At 42.8% G+C, this 20,526-nt stretch overlaps 2 protein-coding genes across 5 annotated transcripts in view; one reads left to right on the forward strand and one right to left on the reverse strand.

Annotated features, from left to right (window-relative positions):
- MAP3K4 (mitogen-activated protein kinase kinase kinase 4) overlaps positions 1–7,937 on the forward strand; it is a 65,880-nt gene extending 57,943 nt beyond the window's left edge. Inside the window, exons 24-27 of the mRNA XM_014876009.2 lie at positions 3,716–3,838; positions 4,368–4,474; positions 4,681–4,860; positions 5,757–7,937. Coding sequence (XP_014731495.2) covers positions 3,716–3,838; positions 4,368–4,474; positions 4,681–4,860; positions 5,757–5,777 — 431 coding nt within the window. The 3' untranslated portion in view covers positions 5,778–7,937. The remainder of the gene's footprint in view (positions 1–3,715; positions 3,839–4,367; positions 4,475–4,680; positions 4,861–5,756) is intronic.
- AGPAT4 (1-acylglycerol-3-phosphate O-acyltransferase 4) overlaps positions 7,429–20,526 on the reverse strand; it is a 74,093-nt gene continuing 60,995 nt past the window's right edge. For all 4 annotated transcript variants that reach the window (XM_088161408.1, XM_088161407.1, XM_088161410.1 and 1 more), the window contains 2 exons: positions 17,387–17,585; positions 7,429–10,074 (listed from right to left, as the gene is read on the reverse strand). In XM_088161408.1, coding sequence (XP_088017534.1) covers positions 9,968–10,074; positions 17,387–17,585 — 306 coding nt within the window. In that variant the 3' untranslated portion in view covers positions 7,429–9,967. The remainder of the gene's footprint in view (positions 10,075–17,386; positions 17,586–20,526) is intronic.

Raw genomic sequence — 20,526 nt, forward strand, 5'->3', positions numbered from 1 at the left:
TCAGAAATGCTGACTTGAGAGGAATTAATGAGGCCGTGCCTAGTGGATTTTCTTCAGGAGACAAGGGCATGTTCCTGAACAGTGCTTGGATGAATACAGAAAATGAAAGGATTGTATTTGCAGCTTTAGTAAATCAGAAACCTGTGAATGAGACGCTCTATACCAAAAATTCTCCAAACTGCTACTGTATTATTGTCTTCTTGTAACCTTGGTGTTAGCTCAAAACATCTGCTATCCTGTCTTCCTGATGAGCACAAAGGAAGGAATGTCATTCAGCAAGAGCTGGAAAACTGCAACAGGAGACTGTGGGCATGTGTCATGCTCTCTAACAGAGGAGAAAAAGAGTATATGAAAGCTGATTTTCTCATCCAAGGGTAGCATTTGGCCTGCTTGTTTCTGGAATTACAGCACAGCCTTTAGTGGGGCTCTTTGTACTGCTCCATGGACTCACAGGATTTCCACCAAAACCTTTAGACTATCATGCTAGTGCAGTTTCCACTGTTTTTACTATGTGGCTCATTTGGCAGAGGTAGAGGGCATGAAACTTCAGTTTAAATGCTTTAGATTTTGGCTGCTCTGGAGGGGTGTGGCTTTTGACACTGGCTCTTCACGATGTGTCCAGGAAGACCTGTGGTGTAACAGCAGGAGGGATCTGCACAACTGGGCAACCTTCTGCCTCTGCCACGTGCATCCAGTGATGGTGCTTCAGACAGTGCAGGTGAAGGGGGAGAGAAGGAACAGATGGGGGTGGTCTCTTTCTGCTGTTCTACTCATGGTCTTTGGTTTTATTTTGCCTATTAACCATGCAGATACGTAGGAATTTTGTGACATTCCCAGGATTGTTAATTGTCAAAGGTAAAAAATCATCAGGCATCTTCAAAGTACTGACCTTTTGTCTTGCTCTTCTTACACGAGTCCAGCTGGATTCTGTGCAGGTTTCATTTACCCTTTTTAAAGTCTCTTCTGGTCTTGGTTTCTGAACAAGCAGTTTACAAAACAAGCTCCAGTGATACCACATCAGTGGAAGCTGACAAAGTGCAGCATGAGTCTTCAAGTGCTGTCTGTCTTCTTGCTGAAACTTTGGTTCAGTGCTTTATTCCATTTGACAGTTCCAAGTGCTTTCAGGAAAAGGGCTCACAGGAGCTTTCATGGTAATACTTAGGCTAAATTATCATTACTTTTTATTCAAAGGGACAAAGTCTAGTTTGAAAGGCCTTGGAAAAAGGTTTTGAACTGTATTAAACTAAACTATTCCAGTAGCCTAAATTCCCTCCGAAGAGAGATTGTTGCACTTAAGCACTGCTAGGCTCCATCCACTGTAGTAGTTGGAAACACTTTGTAGCCTCCTGTGAAATTTTCATGTTGCTGTCTTGAGGAGTGGAAACACAGGTTTCCAGAACATCCTTGAAAAAGTGTTTTCTAGTGAGGACTGTTTTTCCTAAGCTCTTTGTTTAGGCAAAGTGCACCTACTTTCTGTCTGACAAGCAACTGCTTGAAAACATTGGAAAAGCAATTGACAGTTCAAAGGAAGAAGCTGTCACTCTCCTGATGCATTGCCCATACTTGGTGTCCCATCAAGCAGCCTTCTGGTACTGCTTTCAGTCTTTCTATATCCTTCAGGAAGCTGAGGGAAGGTCTAACCAACTTCATTACACACACCTGTGATTGCAGGGTGACTCTGAACATAGGCCTCACTGATGGCAAACTGCAGAATCCAGTGTAAGAATTCTGGAGGATGTGCAAGCATCTGAATGCCAGAAGTGGAAACCTATTGCACACAACGTGGAGACGAGTTGTATTCCCTACCTGTTAGTCCCTTTTAGGACTTGTAAAAGTCTACAGTAACTAAAGGTTGGAATTTAATTCTGTTAATAATTTTGCTCAACCATTAATTGCAATTCTGTGTAACACCTCTTGGACTAGTTATCAACTATCATCAGCGTAGTCTGAGAGTCCTTTGAGAAATAGTCAGGGTTTTGGCATCATTGACCTGCACTGCCTTTTTTTGACTTGAGCTTTTTGTTCTTTATGAGTATCTTGGGGATGTCCAACCAAGTGAATGGGAAAAAAATATTAACTAAGACTAATACAAAGGAGGAGCAGCCAAGATTTTCTGCACTGCTCAAGGTGGAACAAAAGTGAGAAAATTTGTAAGGTTCTATTGAGATGAGCCATTTTTGAATGAATCTTTTGTGTGACATGGGAAGAGGTGATTTGTAGTGAAATTCCCAACGTCTGCCTACTCGTAGAGTAGGTGAGCAGCTTGTTTTGTGCATACTATCCATCTTTCCTCAAGAAAGATCACAGCTGAAGCTGTATTTCTGCCAGGTGATACTTGAAACCTACTTGTGCTTTCATTGTGATACTTGCAGAGTCCAGAATGTGGCCTGACATAAGGAACTCCTTCTGCTCTACCTGTTTTCTGTTGCTGTCAAAGTGAATATTTTGGCAGGATGTTGAATGAAAGAAAACCACAGGTTGTCAAAACCACTTGGTTTATTTTGTATTGTGTAGAGCAACTGACTTGAAGCCACTTGCAGATACCCCTTGGAGATTTTTAACTATGCTAGGGAAGTTTGTTCTAGTGTAAGCTGCCAGTATAGCAAGTTATTGTAATGGTAGTCCTCCTCCAAAAATTATTCTGGAAGTAAAGTGCAACAGGAGTAGGCATTTGGTAGTGTACATAATAAAATGCTCTGAACTCTGTTTTGCAAGTCAACTGTGACCATAGGGTCATTAAGGTTGGAAAAGACCTCCAAGATTGAGTCCAACCTTGGACAAATCACCACTGAGTGCCGTGCTCAGTTGTATCTTGAACACTTCCAGGGACGATGACTCCACCACCTCCCCGGGCAGCCTATTTCCTAAAATGCCTGACCACTCTTTCAGTGAAGAAATTCCTCCTGATGTCCAACTTGAACCTCCTCTGGTGCAGCTTGAGGCCATTTGCTCTTATCCTGTCCCTGGTTGCCTGGTAGAAGAGGCTGGCCCCATGTGGCTACAGCCTCCTTTCAGGCAGTTGTAGAGAGCAATGAGTTCACTCCTCATTGCTAAACTCTCCCAGGCTAAACACTCCCAGCTCCGTCAGCCACTCCTTATAGGACTTGTGCTCCAGACCCTTTACCAGCTCTGTTGCCCTTCTCTGGACGTGCTCCAGCACCTCAATGTCTTTCTTGTAGTGAGGGGCTCTGAACTGGACACAGAACTTGAGGTGCAGCCTCACCAGAGCAGAATACATGGGGATGATCCTTTCCACGTCCTGCTGGACACACTGTTTTTATGGACAAGTATGATATCTTCTGTCTTGACTCAGAACTGAAGAGATACTGGTGGGAGTGACTCAGCAATGGCCTCTGTCAGGAAGCAGTTTCCTCTGAATTTAATGCTCACAAGGAGAAGCACTGGGAATTCCTGGAGGAGTCGTTTCTTGTAATGAGCTTGTATGGAAAGCTATTTAATTTGCCTGCCATACTGCTTTTTCGTTTTGTTTTTTTTTTGTTTGAACATTTGTCAACTTCCAGTACACTTCATGTTAGCACAAACCCACCAGAATATCTTTAATGCTGTCATATTCCACACTTAATTCACAGGTAAAGATCTAAGTGTGAATTCGGCTATTATCCACTGCAACTTCCAAGGCTATATTGAGAAGCCCTCATTCCTCAATTCAGCTCTGGTTTAAACAAATGTGTCTGTGTTTCCTTGTGTTTCCTAGGAGCCAACATCTTTCTTACCTCCTCTGGACTGATTAAACTAGGAGATTTTGGCTGCTCAGTGAAGTTGAAGAACAATACCCAGACAATGCCTGGAGAAGTGAACAGTACCTTGGGGACTGCAGGTAAGGAAGCTTGTGCTAGGCAGGTACTTGTCTAGTTACCATAAAAGAAGATACCTCTGCCAGAAGTCTGGAGTAAAACCATGTGTTTCAGGGAAACTTGATTTTACCTAAGCTAGTTTTATGCTTTACATCCAGAAGTCAAAACAATCAGTCAATGATACAATGTGAGAGTTAAAATTGTGTTTGTCTGTAACTACAGAGGTGCTGAAGCATATGTTTTCTGGGGTTGTATTTTTCTCTGCAGCCTTACTGAAACAGTAGTCTTCACTAAACAGCTGCTTAATCGATTTTCAGAAAATGGCAGTAACTGAAAGCATGTAACAGTATTTTCAATATCACTTTTCAAACTGAGAGTTGTGCTGAAAACATGTCAAAGACCGAGAAACCAGCAAATGGCAACTTAGCAAGGAAACCTGAGTAGTAATTCACTGAGTATTTTAAAAAGCATTTGTTTTACCCAGTCAGTCACTTGACGTATACTGTTCCTTCTACTGTATGAACTGATGGCATCATATATGTTGTTTCCAAGCATACATGGCTCCAGAAGTAATCACCAGAGCTAAAGGAGAAGGGCATGGACGTGCAGCAGACATCTGGAGCCTGGGCTGTGTTGTCATAGAGATGGTCACGGGCAAGGTAGGGATGTTTCATGTGCTTATGAAATGCAAACTGTTCTCAGCAGTTTTTCTGCAAATTCTGGTCCTGCTCTCAGCAATTTGTCACACTTAAGTCTACAAAGACTGGGATGGTTTTTCATGTCCTAGAGCACAGAAATACATGCTCTAGTGGGTAGGAAGTTACTCACTAAAGCTTGCGCTTAGCAATGCTGTTACCTGTTGCAGAGGCCTTGGCATGAATATGAGCACAACTTCCAGATCATGTATAAAGTGGGGATGGGTCATAAACCTCCTATTCCTGACAAAGTGAGCCCAGAAGGAAAAGACTTCCTTTGCCACTGCCTGGAAAGTGACCCAAAGATGAGGTGGACGGCCAGCCAGCTTCTCGATCATCCTTTTGTCAAGGTTTGTCTGATGACTTTGGCTACAAAACCTGCAGACGGGAATGGGGAACAGCTTTTGTTCTCAGTGATGCCACAGGGGCCGGTACCATGGTGAGGGGCTGGCAGCAGGTTGATGCTGTCCAGGAAACATGGGTTGGCAACTTTCCAGAAACACCTTTTTTTTCAGCAAGCATGTGACTATAGGATGTGGTATGCACCATGCAATAAACTTTCACTGCTGTTTTGAAATGTGTTATCTTTATGTTAAAAAGACAAGTCAGGCTCCAACTCAGTGGTAGCTAACTGAATCTGAAGGGCTCTGAAGCAAAAACTTGAAGTACAAATTCACAGCCCCCTCCCTAAAGAGTGAAACCTGCACATGCTTGAGAACTCTCCCATTCTGCTGTGCAAAGGGCTGCTTTTAAGTTCATACTTAAGGTTAAGGTTATACTGAATGTCTTCTCTGGCAGCTGCTGTAAGTCTGCAGTTCTTGCATGAACTGTGGTGTGATGCTTTCCTTAAGAAAAGGCAAACATTCACAGCTCCAAATTGAGCTGCATTAGTACCTTCTTTTTTGAAGGAGTGCAGTAGGTTATTGAATTCTAATTTTCCAGCACAAAGTTGATCACTTAGGTGTTCTGGTTCAGTAGCAGTGTATTTGGGATCATCACCCATCTCTCAGCAGTGCAGCTGTAGCAGATCCCATCCATCAGAGGGTGGACACTGCTTTAAGCACCTAAAGAATGCATGGTGACAGTGGGAATGTCAGTACTCCCATATAAACACTCATAATGCATTACTGTGGAACAAGGGAGAGAAAAAACTTCAAAGATGTGAAGGTGCTAAAGAAATTGATCCATTATCATCTTGCTGCAGGAGGGACGTGGCTGAAGTAATTGCCTTTTGCTACCTTCACAGGTTTGCACAGACGAAGAATGAAGTTATTCAATCTCTGGCCTTTTCTTTTCTGACAAGATTTGGATCACTACTGTATGTAATATTTACATAAAGACTGTGTTGACGAACAGTATAAAAGTTGACCTTAACGAAGACTGCACAAGTGACAGTGTCACTTCCTCTGCTGCTCCTGTACATTTTACTCGGCACATGTTGCTCACGTGACGTGTCCGCAAGTTGGAAGAAGCTGCATGTTTCAGTGAAAGTGCCATTACTACTGTATATGGACCATACCCTATTTGTTCCTTCTCCTGTTTCTCATTTGATTGAGAAAACTTGTATTGTTAATATGTAGTATTTTTGAACTCCCTAGGTTCAGAAAAATGCTATAGTGTTATCAGGCGTTATGGACCTTGTTTTTTAATCTGTTTGAGTGCACTGACTGTGAACTTTTACTGGGGTTTTTGTTTATTTGTTTTTGGCAAGCTTCGGATTTGTTATGCACAAGGCTGATTAACGAAATTAAAAAAAAAAAAAGTTTTTTCTCAATAAATGGTTTATTTTAGGAGATATTGGTGAAGGGTTTTTCTTCCAGAAATAAATGTAGGCCTATGTCACATTTTAAACTTTTTTGCAACATTTGGACTGCTAAGCTGACCTAACTGGAATAAGCTGCTCTAATACTGCAATAGTCAGTGTTTTGTCAAGTTTTAAGGTAAGTAGTGTGAGATCCTTCTTACACAAGAGGTAAGAGAAGTAAGGTTCTCCCTTTCATCGCCTTCTGAGAGAAGAGGGTGATGGGAAATTCCTGACACTGCCTTTCATCTCAGGGATAATTTCCTTTTTGAATGCATGCAGTGTGAACAGGGAGTCCTCTGCATGGCATTTTTGTCTTCTAGGAGAGAACTGTACAAGCCGATTCTTGTGCTCTGTTTGGCAAAACTAAGAACCTAGCGTTAACCTTTCGAAAACTGACTTCTGATCCATGGCTTTCATTTCCCCATCACACCTCAGTTATCATCAGTCTCAGAAAAGGGAGATCAGAAGTGGTTAACAACTGGAAGCCTGCAATGCATGATCTAATTGATTTTTTTTAACTTACTATTACAAACAGGTGACTTAAAACTGTTACTTGTAAACATTAGTGCAAGTTTACATATTCCTGTTACAGCCTTAGACTTAAAATAGGTAACTTAAAATTTGCTTTTAATATTTGGTTTTATAATCTAGTGTCTTGTCTCATCTTGATCCACAAATCCTTGCTTAGTCACAGGTATGGCGTGAGCTGTCAAAAAGTACCACAAAATCTGACATTTCTATCTAGAATAGTATGAGCCTTGCTGTGCATATCAGCTGTGCATGTATTTAGGCTCTCAAAAATATAATGCTGAATTTAAACAAAGACTTTACCGTCTTTTCAGTGCTCTGTTTTCAGCTGTGTGATAGGAGAGGAAGTATGTTGTCATCCTCAGTAAAGGACAATGAAAGAAGTAAAAATGTACCCCCAGCTTGCTTTGTGCTTCACTTTGCAGTGTAACAGAAGTATTTGAGTGAGTTATGTCCTCGCTTGCCTTATTTCAGGTGCCCTTGAACACAAACAGGAACTGTGGACAGCTTTTAGAAGTGAGGATAGAGGTGACAAACTGTTACCAGTTTGTTCTTGCCAACCAAAAGAAAACTCATTCACTGCATATTAGCTTTTTATACTTTTATTTTTGTATAAACAAACATTAAGACTAATTTTGTTAAGGCAGTTGTGGAACATACAGGTGCTTGTGGGGATGAGGGGCAAACACTTCTATTTCTTTTAATACAGTGAACTGGATAAGTTTAACTTTGGCAAGGACCATTAAGCTTTCTCTGTTTGTCAGTGAGTGCTGGAAGGGCCTCAGTGGTGTGCCAGGACTTGCATGAGTGCTTAGGAGGAGGGATCCAGGAGTGGCATGTTTGGCCCTCAGCCTGGTCTAAGGGTTGGTCCCAGGGAAATGGGTATGAAATCATCTCTGCACTCTTTCAGAAGTGTTTGCTTGTTTGGTGCTTTCCTCTGGGAGAAGGGCACTGCACCCAGTTGGAGGGGAAAGGACTAAAATTCATAAGGAATGCCAAATGTCTTTGTTACGCTATGTTAAATCTGTGGCTCTTAGGAGGCAGAACAGCCTCTGTCACTCCAGGAGTACGGATTTGCTGCTCAGAAATACTCACCTACCACCCCAAGAAAAGGTCCCTGGGTCTGCCTGCTGATGTTTACAGTAAAATGTTACCCTGCAGAACTTTTCCTTTCTCACCTCCCACCCATTTTCCAGCTCTTGTGTACAGTGTCTTCAGGTTTGGCTTGTTGATGTGCCTGATCACTACTACAGGATGCAATACTCAGTTTTTCACTGTTAAGAGTGTTACAGAAAACACAGTGCAGGGCATGTTCTTTATTAAAAAGCATTGTAAATATTACAGTATTTTCTACTCGGGCTCTAAAAACTACATCTGAGCCCATGAACCCCCTCTGTTCATGACACTGAACGACCTGAGAGCATAAGGAATGCATGTGTACACAAGATGTGTGAGGCAAAAAGCCCCCCAAAGCAGTCTCACACTTCACGTGGCCTATTCCTTCCTTCATGTTGTAAATTTTACTGCCTCCACTATCCCTAAACTTCACTTATTGCTCCATGCTAAAAGCACTCCTTAACCTGCTTTTTAGGTGCTGCATATTAAAAAGGTGAGTTTTTAGATTATCTGATGTACTGAACAGCAAATACATATTTCATGGAATGATTCATAGTGTTGTATTAGTTTCTTCTGGTCTCAGTTTTATTATATGAAAAGAGTAATGTTTTTATACCAGCTGCTAGAGTAAGACTACTCACTTTCTTCACTAGAGACTACCATGGTTTAGTCCTGTGCTGAGTGAAAATGGACTGTCTTTGAAAGTGTCAATCACAACCTCCACTGCTCAGTGGTTAGGATCTGTACTGTAAAAAATTGGGATTTTTTTTCCAATCATACTTGCTGTTAGGTAATGTTCCCCCCTTTCCTTTTTTTTTCTCCTACTTTAAACAAGTTATTTCTAGTAACTTGCAGATCCTTAACTCTGGAAGTTTAAAAACAGGAGGCGGCTGTCCTGAAATCAGTACCAGGGATATCAGAGCAACCCACTTTCCTCAGAGCTTAAGTCTAGTTTTATTTAATTCAGAAGAGTGTGAAATCAAGACAGATATAAAAATATCAGCCATACCCACTGTCCTAGGTCTCTCTCCTAGTTCCCCCTCCTCTCCAGAAGAAAATAATTTACTATTACTTCAGGCTGACTGTAATGAGGCACCAAGTAAACTAATTTATCAGAAAAGGCAGACAAGCAGATTAATTAGGATCACAACAGTATGGGTGTGGGGCATACATTTTAATGCACACTTTGCATTATTTCACTACACCATGCCCAGTTATTTTCTTTCCACAACTGTTAGAAGGGCATGGAATTTTAAGTAGCATTTAAAGCCAAAAGGAATTTTACTACCTCCGTTTTTCCAAACTAAAAGTGACATTTACTCTGAAGAACTGCAGGTTTGAGCTATCCCTCGGATGTATGGCCTGGGGAAGGAGAGGGCAGTGGGTAACTTAGCTCTGCTCAGGCCACAGGGCCAAATTCTGATCCAGGTTATGCTGCTGCCAGCTCCAGGGGGTCTGGCTGAAGTTTTGAAGGGCCATGTAGTGCACACGGTGTGAATAAGTTCTAGATGTACAAAAACTCTACAGTAGTTCTGCCAGTTCAGCAGAGCTACTTCAGTCCAATACTGCTATAACCAAGCACAGCATCCTGCTGTGCTGTATTTAAACACTGACAGATTATGGTTGTTAAACTGTGTGATCTACACAACTATCAAGTTTAATCATCTTGTACCAGTCTTCTGACATTAAACCCTGCACCTCTGGTTAGTTTCCAGTAGAGTCTCTTCACACAAGCACGCTGGAATTTTTTTTCTTCAAAAACTTAAGACACTTCATAGGAAAACAAACCAACCACACATGTGCAAACCTGTTGTTGAGAGTATATGAAGGAGTGCATCTTTCCAGCACGTCATCCAGCCCAAATCCCAGAGAAAAACAACAGGAGCACAAATTCAGATATGCCTGGCAATTACTCATCCTCTGATCTCACTTGAAAGACCATGATACGCACTTAAGAGTTTTCAGCAGTTGCATTTGTTCCCTTTGGATTGAAGCAGTCTCTGAAGGTGCTACTTTTGTTTCTTGTTGCCTTTTTGTTGCTTGTTGTCATTGTTGCCATAGGTGGAGCCCTTGTTAATTTCTGTAACCCCGATCATCCATCTGACACCAACAGAAGCTGCAAAACAAACACAGTTAAGGCTGCGTGAGGAAAGGCATGTGCTGGTGTAGCATCACGTAAGAGACCTTGGATGAAACCTGCATTTGATGCTCCCACACCTCCACATCAACTTATTTGCCTATAGCATCTCATGAAGGAAGAGCCTGAGGCTGGACACGTCCCCTCCCAGCAGCAGGGAAGAGGCTACAAGGAACCAGGATGGGTGTGAGAGGCACAGGCATGCACAGTCCTGTGTGCCAGGGGAAGGGAATCCTGCTGGCTTTCAACAGCCCCTCGTCTGGAAGAGTGCAAGCAAGCACAAGGGAACTTCAGATCTTGATAAATGAAAAAAAATGTAAGTTGTGGTATTTGTTAATGACAGCCCATGAAAAAGTCTATTGCAGGTTTATTTGAAAGATTTTTATAAATGATTCACTGGTAATAATTTACCATATGCAAGGATTATTTTATTTGTTTATGTGTACCACTTAAAGTGACTTAAGTTGAATGTAATTTAACCTAAACTCCTTCCCTCACACTTTGGATTTCTTTGTAAAGGGGCTCCATTGCCCAAAATTTATTATTCCTCAAGCTTTGCTCAGCTACTTTACACATTCACAACTGCCATGCTTCTTTCAGGCCTAAACCTATTAGGAAGTCACAAACATCTTCCTTCTGCTCAGAATGCTTTCCAAAAAAAGGAACCCAACCCAAACAAAAAAAACCAAGAAAGCCACAAACCTCCCCTAAGCCTCCAAATCCCAATGTCTTTCTGACTGATGGTGAGAAGGCCCAGTAAGGTGAGGTCTCATTCCCAGTAAATATCTCATTCCCATCACTCTTTACTTCTCTGGACAAATTCTCACAAGCTAAAGGACTCTTTATGGCTAAGTCAGTGCCCGAGATCACCAAGAGAATCCGAGGTTTCATCCCACTACCTGGCACCCCTTGTGGACTGGAAGGGGAGGGGGCTGTCAGCTGGCAAACAGTGCTGCCCTGTGCTTTACCAGCTGCTACTTGGCACAACAGCATCAGCCACAAAGAGCCATCACTACAGACTCCTGCTGTGTAAAAAAATTTACATTTTTTAGAGTGCAAGTGGTAACTGGATACCAGGAGTGAGTCACATGTGATGTGACAGTATGGCTGGACACTGGGAAGCTGGTCTGCCCATGGGGCTGCCCTCAGGTCTTGTGGATGCCAGGAAAGCAGGGCCCTCTCACAAGCACAGCTGTGCAGTAAACAGTCCAGAAAGGGAGCTGGCTCTGAGGGCACTCACTGTCACTTAACACTCCACTGTCAGCCCATGAATAGAAACACACACCACCGAGACAGACAAAGGGCTTCACTCAGAGACATGAGAAAGAAAGAAAACCATCTCTGACATTTAACTGGCCATGAGCTGAGGAACACAAGAGAAAGATCCAACATCTAGCCTGCAGTCTGGGATCATAACATCATAGTAAGCATGAAATCATTAAGATTTAACCACAAGGGATAGAAACAGCATCTGGAGATGGACACAGAGCAAAAATAAGAGCAGCTGTTACAGCAGACACACATCGTACTGGGGATTTCATCCAGTTCCAAGAATGCCTGGACACAAAAAAACTAGTTAGCAGTTCAGATGTCTTTTTTTCATCCTTTGCTCCCTGGCAGAAGCTGCCACTGCTTTCTGTCCCCATTTCACCCTGTAGCCCTCAGCACCCTGGGGAGGGTGGGGTGCAAAGAGAAGAGGACTACTCATGTTTGCCAACCATGTAGAAGCCAAGTGGGGTAAGGCTGGGCTGCCTCACTGTTCTGTCCCTGCACTGCCCCTCGCCACAGCTCTCCTGGAGCCCCCGTGCAGACCTGAGCAATACCATCCCATTTAAGGATTTACTCACTTCTTGTTTTACATACAACTGTAGTAAGGAGAACTTCAGGGTTTTTACTTCAAGAAAGAGGAGAAAGGGAGATCAAACAGAAACTAATCAGCAGTGCCTAACTTTATAGCTGTGAGGGCTTAAGACCACCCTGAGAAGTGCATGAGAGAAGCTGTTGGCTGAAGCATCCCTGCACTACTCCACAGCAAACTGAAGTAACTGAGCTCCTGCATCTTCCAAAAGATTCAGGAGGTTGCTGAGGACCTGCTTTGCCTGCTGGAGTGTCAGGGACTCAAGGAGGGCTGAGCTGATACAACCAAGAGAACCAATAGTGTAATCTCTTTCTTGGAACACATTTTAACTCCAAGAAAACTACCACCTCCAAATGTAGTATCTCATCCCTTAGTAAAACCTTACCTCAAAGGACTTCCACCTTTTCTCTTACAGCTCAGGATTTTTTCTCATCTGTTACCCTGCCTTTACACAAAGGAAGTGCTATAAGCAGCACAGCAGGCAGAGGCGTAAAAATTTCCCACACAGAGTTTGCACTTGAGTTACATAGGTTATGCCCTGAAATTAAGATTTGTACAACTAAAGACCGTATGAATGGCAGACATTTCCATTGAGGGCCTATCCTACATACTATGAAGGAGAAGAAACAAGCAACAGACTCACACAAACAAAGCAAACAACCCACCCCAAGTCCCCCTATTTCTAGGCACCAGGCTGAAAGGCCAAACTATCTGGCAGCTCCACCAAAAGGCAGAATCAACACAGGCACGATCCTGCACATGGTTTGTATCCTGTTGTAAAACTTAAAACAGCCCTGCTGACTTGTCCCCTCTTCACCTTCCATTCATCTCAGCCTGCAGGCATCGCCAGCCTTGCTGCCCAGGTCATGCTCTGCTCCTGGACACTGTGACGTCCCCAGTGACATCTGCAGTGTGATCCCACACACACAGTGCACAGCACACACACAGCAGCTCCCTCGGAATCCGAGCTGGCTCATCACTACTTGCACTCAGTTCAGATGGAACACTTCTCTCTCCTAGAACTGATAACGTAGCTGCTGGCCCTGTGCCATCAGCCCAGATGCCACCGTGTTTTTAGCATTAAACATGAAATAGCTGCTGCTCCCTTTAAAAACCCTCTCATCTTTTGCACACATTCCCCTTTTAAATGCTGTTGACAGCTTTACAATAAATTACTTCTAGAGCACAAAGGGTGGGTGTCCTCCTTAACACAAGTTATCAAAACATGAAAGACAACCCAACATTTGGTTCTTTGAAGCCAAATGAGACTGGGTAAGGAGGAGGAAGAAAAAGAAGCTGCTGTCAAATACAGATACTGACATTTGACAGACATGCTTGCTGCTTCAGCACCAAAATATCAGCACCAAGTTTTAGATAGCTGTTGTGAGCTAAGTACCTAAACCTCCTGCCATGTGTCCTGTGAAACTAAAGCTGGTTTTCAAAACGCTTTTGTCCCTCAAACTATTTGAGCGTTTATCCTCTAGAGCAGTGACTGCCTTGCACTAGTATTCAAGTCGTGTCACAAAGGGTTCCCAGTCCCAGATGAGCAGTAAGGTGCGAGCACAGTGTGATGACTGTTGGGAGTATAAGGGGACAGCATCCAAAGTATAAATAAATGTCATTTATTTAGGGCTGAAGGAGTTTGAGCTGAACCAAGCAGAGCTGTACATACACTGGTTATTCATCCTTAGATCTCAGAGTCAGGGTCTGAGGGATTACTGTCCTACCACTCCAGCTCGAGTGGAGCATTTTTTTAACAGCTCTTTCCACCTGAACAGCCAGTTACTTACGAGCCAGTCAGTGTTTTACTGGAGAGCACAATAAGCAGAAATATTCAAAGGACAAATGACAATCTAGAAACAATGCAGAGGGTACCAGGTAAAAGGACCTGCTAGTTGCTCTGTTCTATCACAAAAGGTTTATTTTGTGCCTATCTGCACCTGTATCAGGTACTGAAACCTACCCTTAAAATCAGCCATCTACTACAATGGGCTACTAGGGACTGCAGTAAAGTTCCTGATTCTGGAATATCAGGTGAGCTGTCAAAGTGCCAAACTCTTGGAAAAAACCAAACCACTACCCTTCAGTGTGCTTCAGTTACAAACAGCGAGAAAAGGCCTCCTAGGAGCAATGTGAAAAGCTGATTTTGTCATCTGATAAATCCCTCCAGTCTGCAGAAAAATCTTCCTCTTACACTGTTAAGCCACTAGGTACCAATTACCACTCCCCACTGTAAAGACAGCAAACACAGTCCTCCCTTTGCTGCCACCAAGAGCCACAACCTCCAAGCTGTGTTTGTGTCCATGCTCCACTGTGTCCCAGCCACTGCAGGAGTCACTTTGGAGCCCTTGCCTAAAGCTGGAGACAAACTGCAGAATAAAATACTGCTTGCCTCTCTGTCAATAGATGGCTGCACCACATCCAGAACGTTTGTGACAGAGATCCCCCTTAGGATACAGGACACAGTTAGGGGAGAATGGCCTTGCTACAGAAACTCAGCTGTTGGCTATGAAAGCCACTATGACAACTTGGGATGAGGTTTTTTCCTGCTTCCACAGAAAGAGACCAATTACTCCCCACCAGCAATAACAGGTTTCAAAGGAATACTGTAAAACAGAAACAGACCATAACATGCTAAGGTAACTGTGGTTTTTTTAGCACATAATGACACATCCAGTTTTAAGTGACCAGGATAAAGCAGCTCTGTGTTTTGTTTGGTTTGACTAATGGCTGAGCTTTCCTCCACTCCCATGGATTATCTTCCCTCCACAGCTTCACAGTGGCTATCTGCTCATAAGTGACATCATCTTTCTCATTCCCTGCTCATCAGCAAGAGGTGCCTGAGTGTGGTCAGGCAGCAGCCTCTACCAAGGGTCATCCACTGCAGGGCAAATCCCAGGCAATTGCAGGCACTCCGGGATTGGTCACAGCACACATGCAATGAGAACTGGGCTGCTGCTGAGCACAGAGGTGCTGCAGAGCCAGCAGAGGGCTGCAAGCTGCACCAGCCCATAGACCCTCAAGGTGTTCTGTGCTGGGCTTTAGCAGCCTGGGAGCTCACACCTAATGCTGCTGCTCATTCTGGCAGCAGGCTGCTGCTCTAGACTTCTAACAGCTCCAGTATTACAGATAAATCCTTTGGATTATCACTGCATTCAAGAGATGACTCAGAGCAGCCTGCTTATTAACCTTTCCTTGTGGCTAGAAGCAGAGGCAAGATAAATGGGGAGTAAGACAGCAAGAAAAGGAGAAAAAAATGAAAAGAAAGTAGTTCTTGTTGTCTATTCTTGGTAGCATCATAGCTTTTTTTCCATTACAGGTTCTTTCTTTCAATTCTTGATAAAGAAAGGACATGACCTAGGTTACTAATGGTAAGATTTTATTAGGCTTAGGGTGCAGGGTGAGGGGTGTAGTGTCATTCAGCTAAATTATAAAAGGCTAAATCCAAAACCATCACAAATGCTGTAATGCCAAGCAGTAAAGCAGTCGGCCCTGAGGTTAAACTCCAGACACCCTGAATGGTGTGAGGCTCCCTGGGGAGTGTACACAAGGCATGGAGCACTTTGAAATGGCACCCAACCCACCAATCTGCTGAGTGGAGAAACTGCATGAAGAGGAAAATGCTGAAGGAAAGATGAGAATTTCAAACAATTTTGCAGTAGCTAGGCTTCAGTGCACCATTAGGCCATAGTTCCACAATCCAGCACCAAATAGACTATGCCAGCATTTCTTCCAAAGGCAGAGTAAGTGTCCTCTTGAACAAACTGCCAGGCAGCAGCATTTGCAATGGTGTCGCACCTCGTCCCACCCACTGCCATTTGCTCACTTTGCACAGGAGCACAGGGGAGGCTGATCCAACATTCTCTGCCAGTGACAGGGATTGGAATCCATTGCCTCCCATTCCTAGCACATCCCAACCACAGTGCTTACTCCACACTCCCATCCTCTTCACCAGTCAGCGAAGGGGAAGGGGGCACTGCTTGTGACTTCCAACAAGTGAGATGGGTGGGAAAAGAGGCTTTTAAGTTGTAGTTGCTGCTCCAAGGAATTCTTACACATTTTACATAAAGCATTTTCAGGGTGACAAGCACCAACAATTTCTCCAGATGAAGACAAGAGCTCAAGATTCCCTTCTTTTTTCCTCTACCCTGCTCACCTAATGTACCAATTATCATGCTGGACCTTATCCTTGCTCGTTCTCCTTCCTCTGGCTCAAAGCACCATGAAGGAAATTTCCTGCCTGCACACACACACAAAAAATACACAACTTGTCCCTTCTCCAGTTACCTCTATAGGAAGCATCAACAGGAGCCTAATGCAGCATTGGTGCATTTTTAGTGAGCAATTCCTGAAAGAGAATACTGTGTGCCTACCACATCAAACTCTTCACAGATGGCTAAAAGGATGTTAGTTGATCAATCTAGCTCAAGACTCAGACTTCTGAGAATTCCAAAGAAGAAATGTTATGTGCTAGGAACAATTTCCTGGGTAGAGAGCAAAGATCCACTTCTGAGACAACAAAATGCTCCACATTTTCCTATTTCCTCTGTGTTGCTATTCTGGACATGGCTTTTTAAGTCAGCTCTGTATCCAAGTTCTCTCAGAGCCAGGAAGACTGTGAAGTTCTGTTTCTTTTTCCAAGGTTGTTTGTAATATACACAGATGTAAAGGTGATGAAGTCATAAATACCTGTGATGGTCAGTGCAGTCACTGAAACTTTTTACTTTAAGAATGTATGGCTTATTCTGGAAGGGAACTTATTCTTCAAACCAGCACTCAATCACAGACACTCAGATAGGATGCAATTTGCTAAACTGCCCTGGTTCCTGCTTCCGTGAAGAACACCAAATAAATCTCCCTCCCTTTCTTTGGGCCAGCTCCTTGTTCTGTGTCCCTTCCTCCTCTTAAGTATCATATTAGTTGAAATACAAACCAAGGCAGCTCAGAACTGCCACAGGAAGTGTAGGAATCACCTGTGACAGTCCATGCTCTGTGCTATATAAATCAGAGTAGATGGCCACAACAGGCTGTGCTTAATCACGAGTTCATGGATTACCAGTGCATGACACATCAGACTATGACTGAAATACATTCTCAAAGGAATAAATTATCCTTGTGCTGCTCTTCTAAGCACCTAACACAGCAACACACAACATAAGAAAAGAAAGCCTTTTTTAGGCAACCCACTGAGAAGTCACTGTTTGAATTCTACAGAAACAAAATTTTGTATGAAGCTCTTACAAAAAACAGTACAATTATAAAAAAGTAAACAAAAAAGAATCTTTTTAACCCTAGTCCAGGCTAGAGTGGACATATTAGATGGGTTGTTTCATCATGGGTTGAATTCAAAAGTCATCTTTATATTTAGCAAATCTCAGTAAATCCTACTGGACAGTTACCTTGTAAGTAATCTTTTTGTATCAGAAAACTTACCTATTATAATGACAAATGCAAAACTAGCCAGTGTCAGTGATGATCCACTGTTGATCATGTTGATGAGCAGCTTGAACAAAGGATATAGCAGCAATAAGGCCCAGAAAAGCCAGTTCAAAAGTGTCCATGGTCGACGGGGTGGTACTATAGGGACGGCTGGGTAGGTTCCTGTGCGGTAATATTCCTCCTGGAATGCATCCTAGTAGAACAGAGGAGGGCAACAATTACATCCCCATCTGCCAACAAAACCAGCCATTCCTGGCTTTGATGTTCCTCCTTCTGGAGGCTTGTAACTACAGGGGAAGATCAAAGACCAGCTGATGGCTGGAAAGCTTGTATTTTGAAGTCAATTAATATAGAGTCAAAAAAAAAAAAAAAACCCAAGAAAAAAAAGAAAGGGGGAGCATACACTGATGTGTGAATACTTTCTTTCTCCTACACACAGCAGCCTGAAAAATGCCGTACCTGGAGAGTATAGCAGCCTAGGAAAACAGGAGGGATGATGGGATGTACACTCCTGCAGCAATGCAGACATCACTGCTGAACCTCCTGCAGGAGCCACAGCCACTGCCCAAGCACTGCAGGTAAGCCAGGAAAGTGTCTGGGCTCCATACTCAGCAGCATTCTCTGCTCTCTCTTGTTTTCTCCAACTGCTGCTCTCAAACAGCACCATAAACCTGCCAGAAAAGGCGACCAGGCACCATTTGGTCCCACACTCTGAAGCACCATCCCCTCCTGTCTTTGTCCCATGGACATAGTCTTGTTCACCTTGCTCCCATGACACTTGTGGAAGTTTGGGTGCTGAACCTCCCTACAGGCAGTTTAGTGTGTAAACAGTACAAAATCTCTCACTGGCTTTTAGCAAATGACTCGACCTTTAGGTATAATACAAGAAGGATAATGAGGTGGGGTGGGGGTTGGTTTTTCTGTTTTGTAGCATCTGTTTTTTAAAGCACAGGAGACTTTGAATTCAGTACCTGCCTCTATAGCCCACATGGGTGAATAGCATTGCCTTTACTCATCTCATCAACCCAAGATATCAAAAGTGGGGGAAAAAACTCCCTTCGTCCTTGTTCAAAAGCAAAGGTTATTAATCTGTTATCTATTTATGTGTGTTATCACAAAAAAATGGTTCATTAATGAAGTCAGCATTAGACTGACATAAAAAACTGTGAGGTCAGACTTTCGGGTGCTTTTAGGCATGCAACTTGTCAGGTTGTTTTTTTTCAATGAGCTAAGCAGCTAATAGTTGCTACAAAGTTATTTATTGCAGAAGCACATTAGTTTTAAAGGCAAAAGCAAAGCAAAGCAAAGCAATGACAAAAGGCAATGGCAAAACACCCCAGCTCTCCCCAATGCATATTTTTATATAGAAACTTTTCAACAAGTTGAGAGACAAACTTAGACTACTACTTCTTAACTTATTAGAATATTAGTTTCTTAGCACGCTAGGCTATGCATAAACTACAAACATGGCTTATCTTGTTCTAACTGAAAAATCTAAGCAATATTCTTAACTATAACTTTATTCAATTCTTGCACTTTGATCTCTCTCTGAAAAATTCAGAGAGACTCTTGACTTACTAACTCCAACAAAAAAAACCTTAATTTAATCAGAATGAAGTATGATATTTCTTTAAAGAAAGGATTTTTGGTTTCTAAAAATTCTAGGAAAGCCAAGACTAATCAACCAAAAGACTATTTTTTCTACTATGCTATGATTTTACACTTACACTCCAGCTGACACAAAAAATTCTTTACTTACTTGATAGCAACTTGAGCAATAACAAGCTGTTACCACTATCTATTTCAAAGTGAACATTCAGCTTTTAAGGGATTATGCAGGAATTAAATTACTGTACTCTCTTTATTGAGATTAGAAATATCCTAAGTGTTTGACTCATGTGAGCTGGATTGTAGTGGGATCACTGAGGCCAGTTACTGAGCCATCTTCAACAGATTTCAACAGAGTGTATCAAGTTTTCTTCACAGTGCAGTGAAGGCTGCTTTACAACACAGAGCTACTCATCATCACTAAACTGAATTTATTACATACAATTAGGTTTCCAAATATTGGTATTACCCAGGAAAGTGAAGAATTCCCGACTATTGCTGGCATTGCCATTAGAGGGCCTGCTACTACAGAGAGCAGGACACTTGCTTGAAACAAGTGCAGCAGGGTTTTCTCTGTCGGCTCTGCATGGCATGAGGGGGCAGCCAAACCATGACCACACCTCACTGAGAGACTTAAGACAGATGGAAAACAAATACAAGAGGCAAAACAATGTCAAGGCCAACAGCTCTGCCACGTTTCCCACTCTTGTAGGGAACAGCTCTTCAGTTAGGATTCCTTACCCTTAAATACGTTCATTCACTTGCAAAAGGCATTTATGAGTTCATCTGTCTTGAAAGGTTTTGCAAGGGTGCCTGTGATACCCAGCAACAAGTCAGGCTTTAAACAGACGATACACCTCACCATTTCCCAAAATCACTTTATTCACATTAGGTTCCTTTCATTCCTCTGCCTACAGAGCTTCTTTTCAGTCTGTAATAAATTCCATCCACGCAGGTATCACATTCCGACACGGAAACACACTCCCTCTATTGCCCCCACTGAATTTAAGGCACTACAGACAGTGAGGGGGAGGGGTAATGCAGTGAAGGGAAATCAGGGAACATCCATCTCCTTGTGAGAGGCTAACTGGATTCCTCCTCCCCATGCCCACCAGGAGGTCTGACAGCAGAGGTATGCTGTGGCTCCTTCGTGAGGAAGCCCACAAAGAAGGAGTATCCAAAAATATATCCTTTGTTCCCAAACACTGGAGTTCTGTACACTTCTCTTCAGTTAGGCTTTACTGATTCCCTAGGACATTCCTGTATATATTTTCAGGCCCTATTTTCCAAGCTTCTCTTACAAGCAAGAACTAAAAAACTTGATCTCTTTTTAATGGAAATTAATATTCTCAAGCAGAACTTCTACTTCAGGCACTGAGGATGTAGGGAGCTAAAAAAAGAGAACAAACATGCAAGGACTAGCAGAGTTGTGACTACTTTATATTACCTCTTCAGACCTGGCAAAAAGATCCTCAACACAGTCCTTGTATAAGTCAAAGAGAGCTTTTTAAGCAATAGCATTTAAA

This window comes from Sturnus vulgaris, chromosome 3 (assembly GCF_052056855.1).
Source record: "Sturnus vulgaris isolate bStuVul1 chromosome 3, bStuVul1.hap1, whole genome shotgun sequence".
Classification (NCBI taxonomy): domain Eukaryota; kingdom Metazoa; phylum Chordata; class Aves; order Passeriformes; family Sturnidae; genus Sturnus; species Sturnus vulgaris.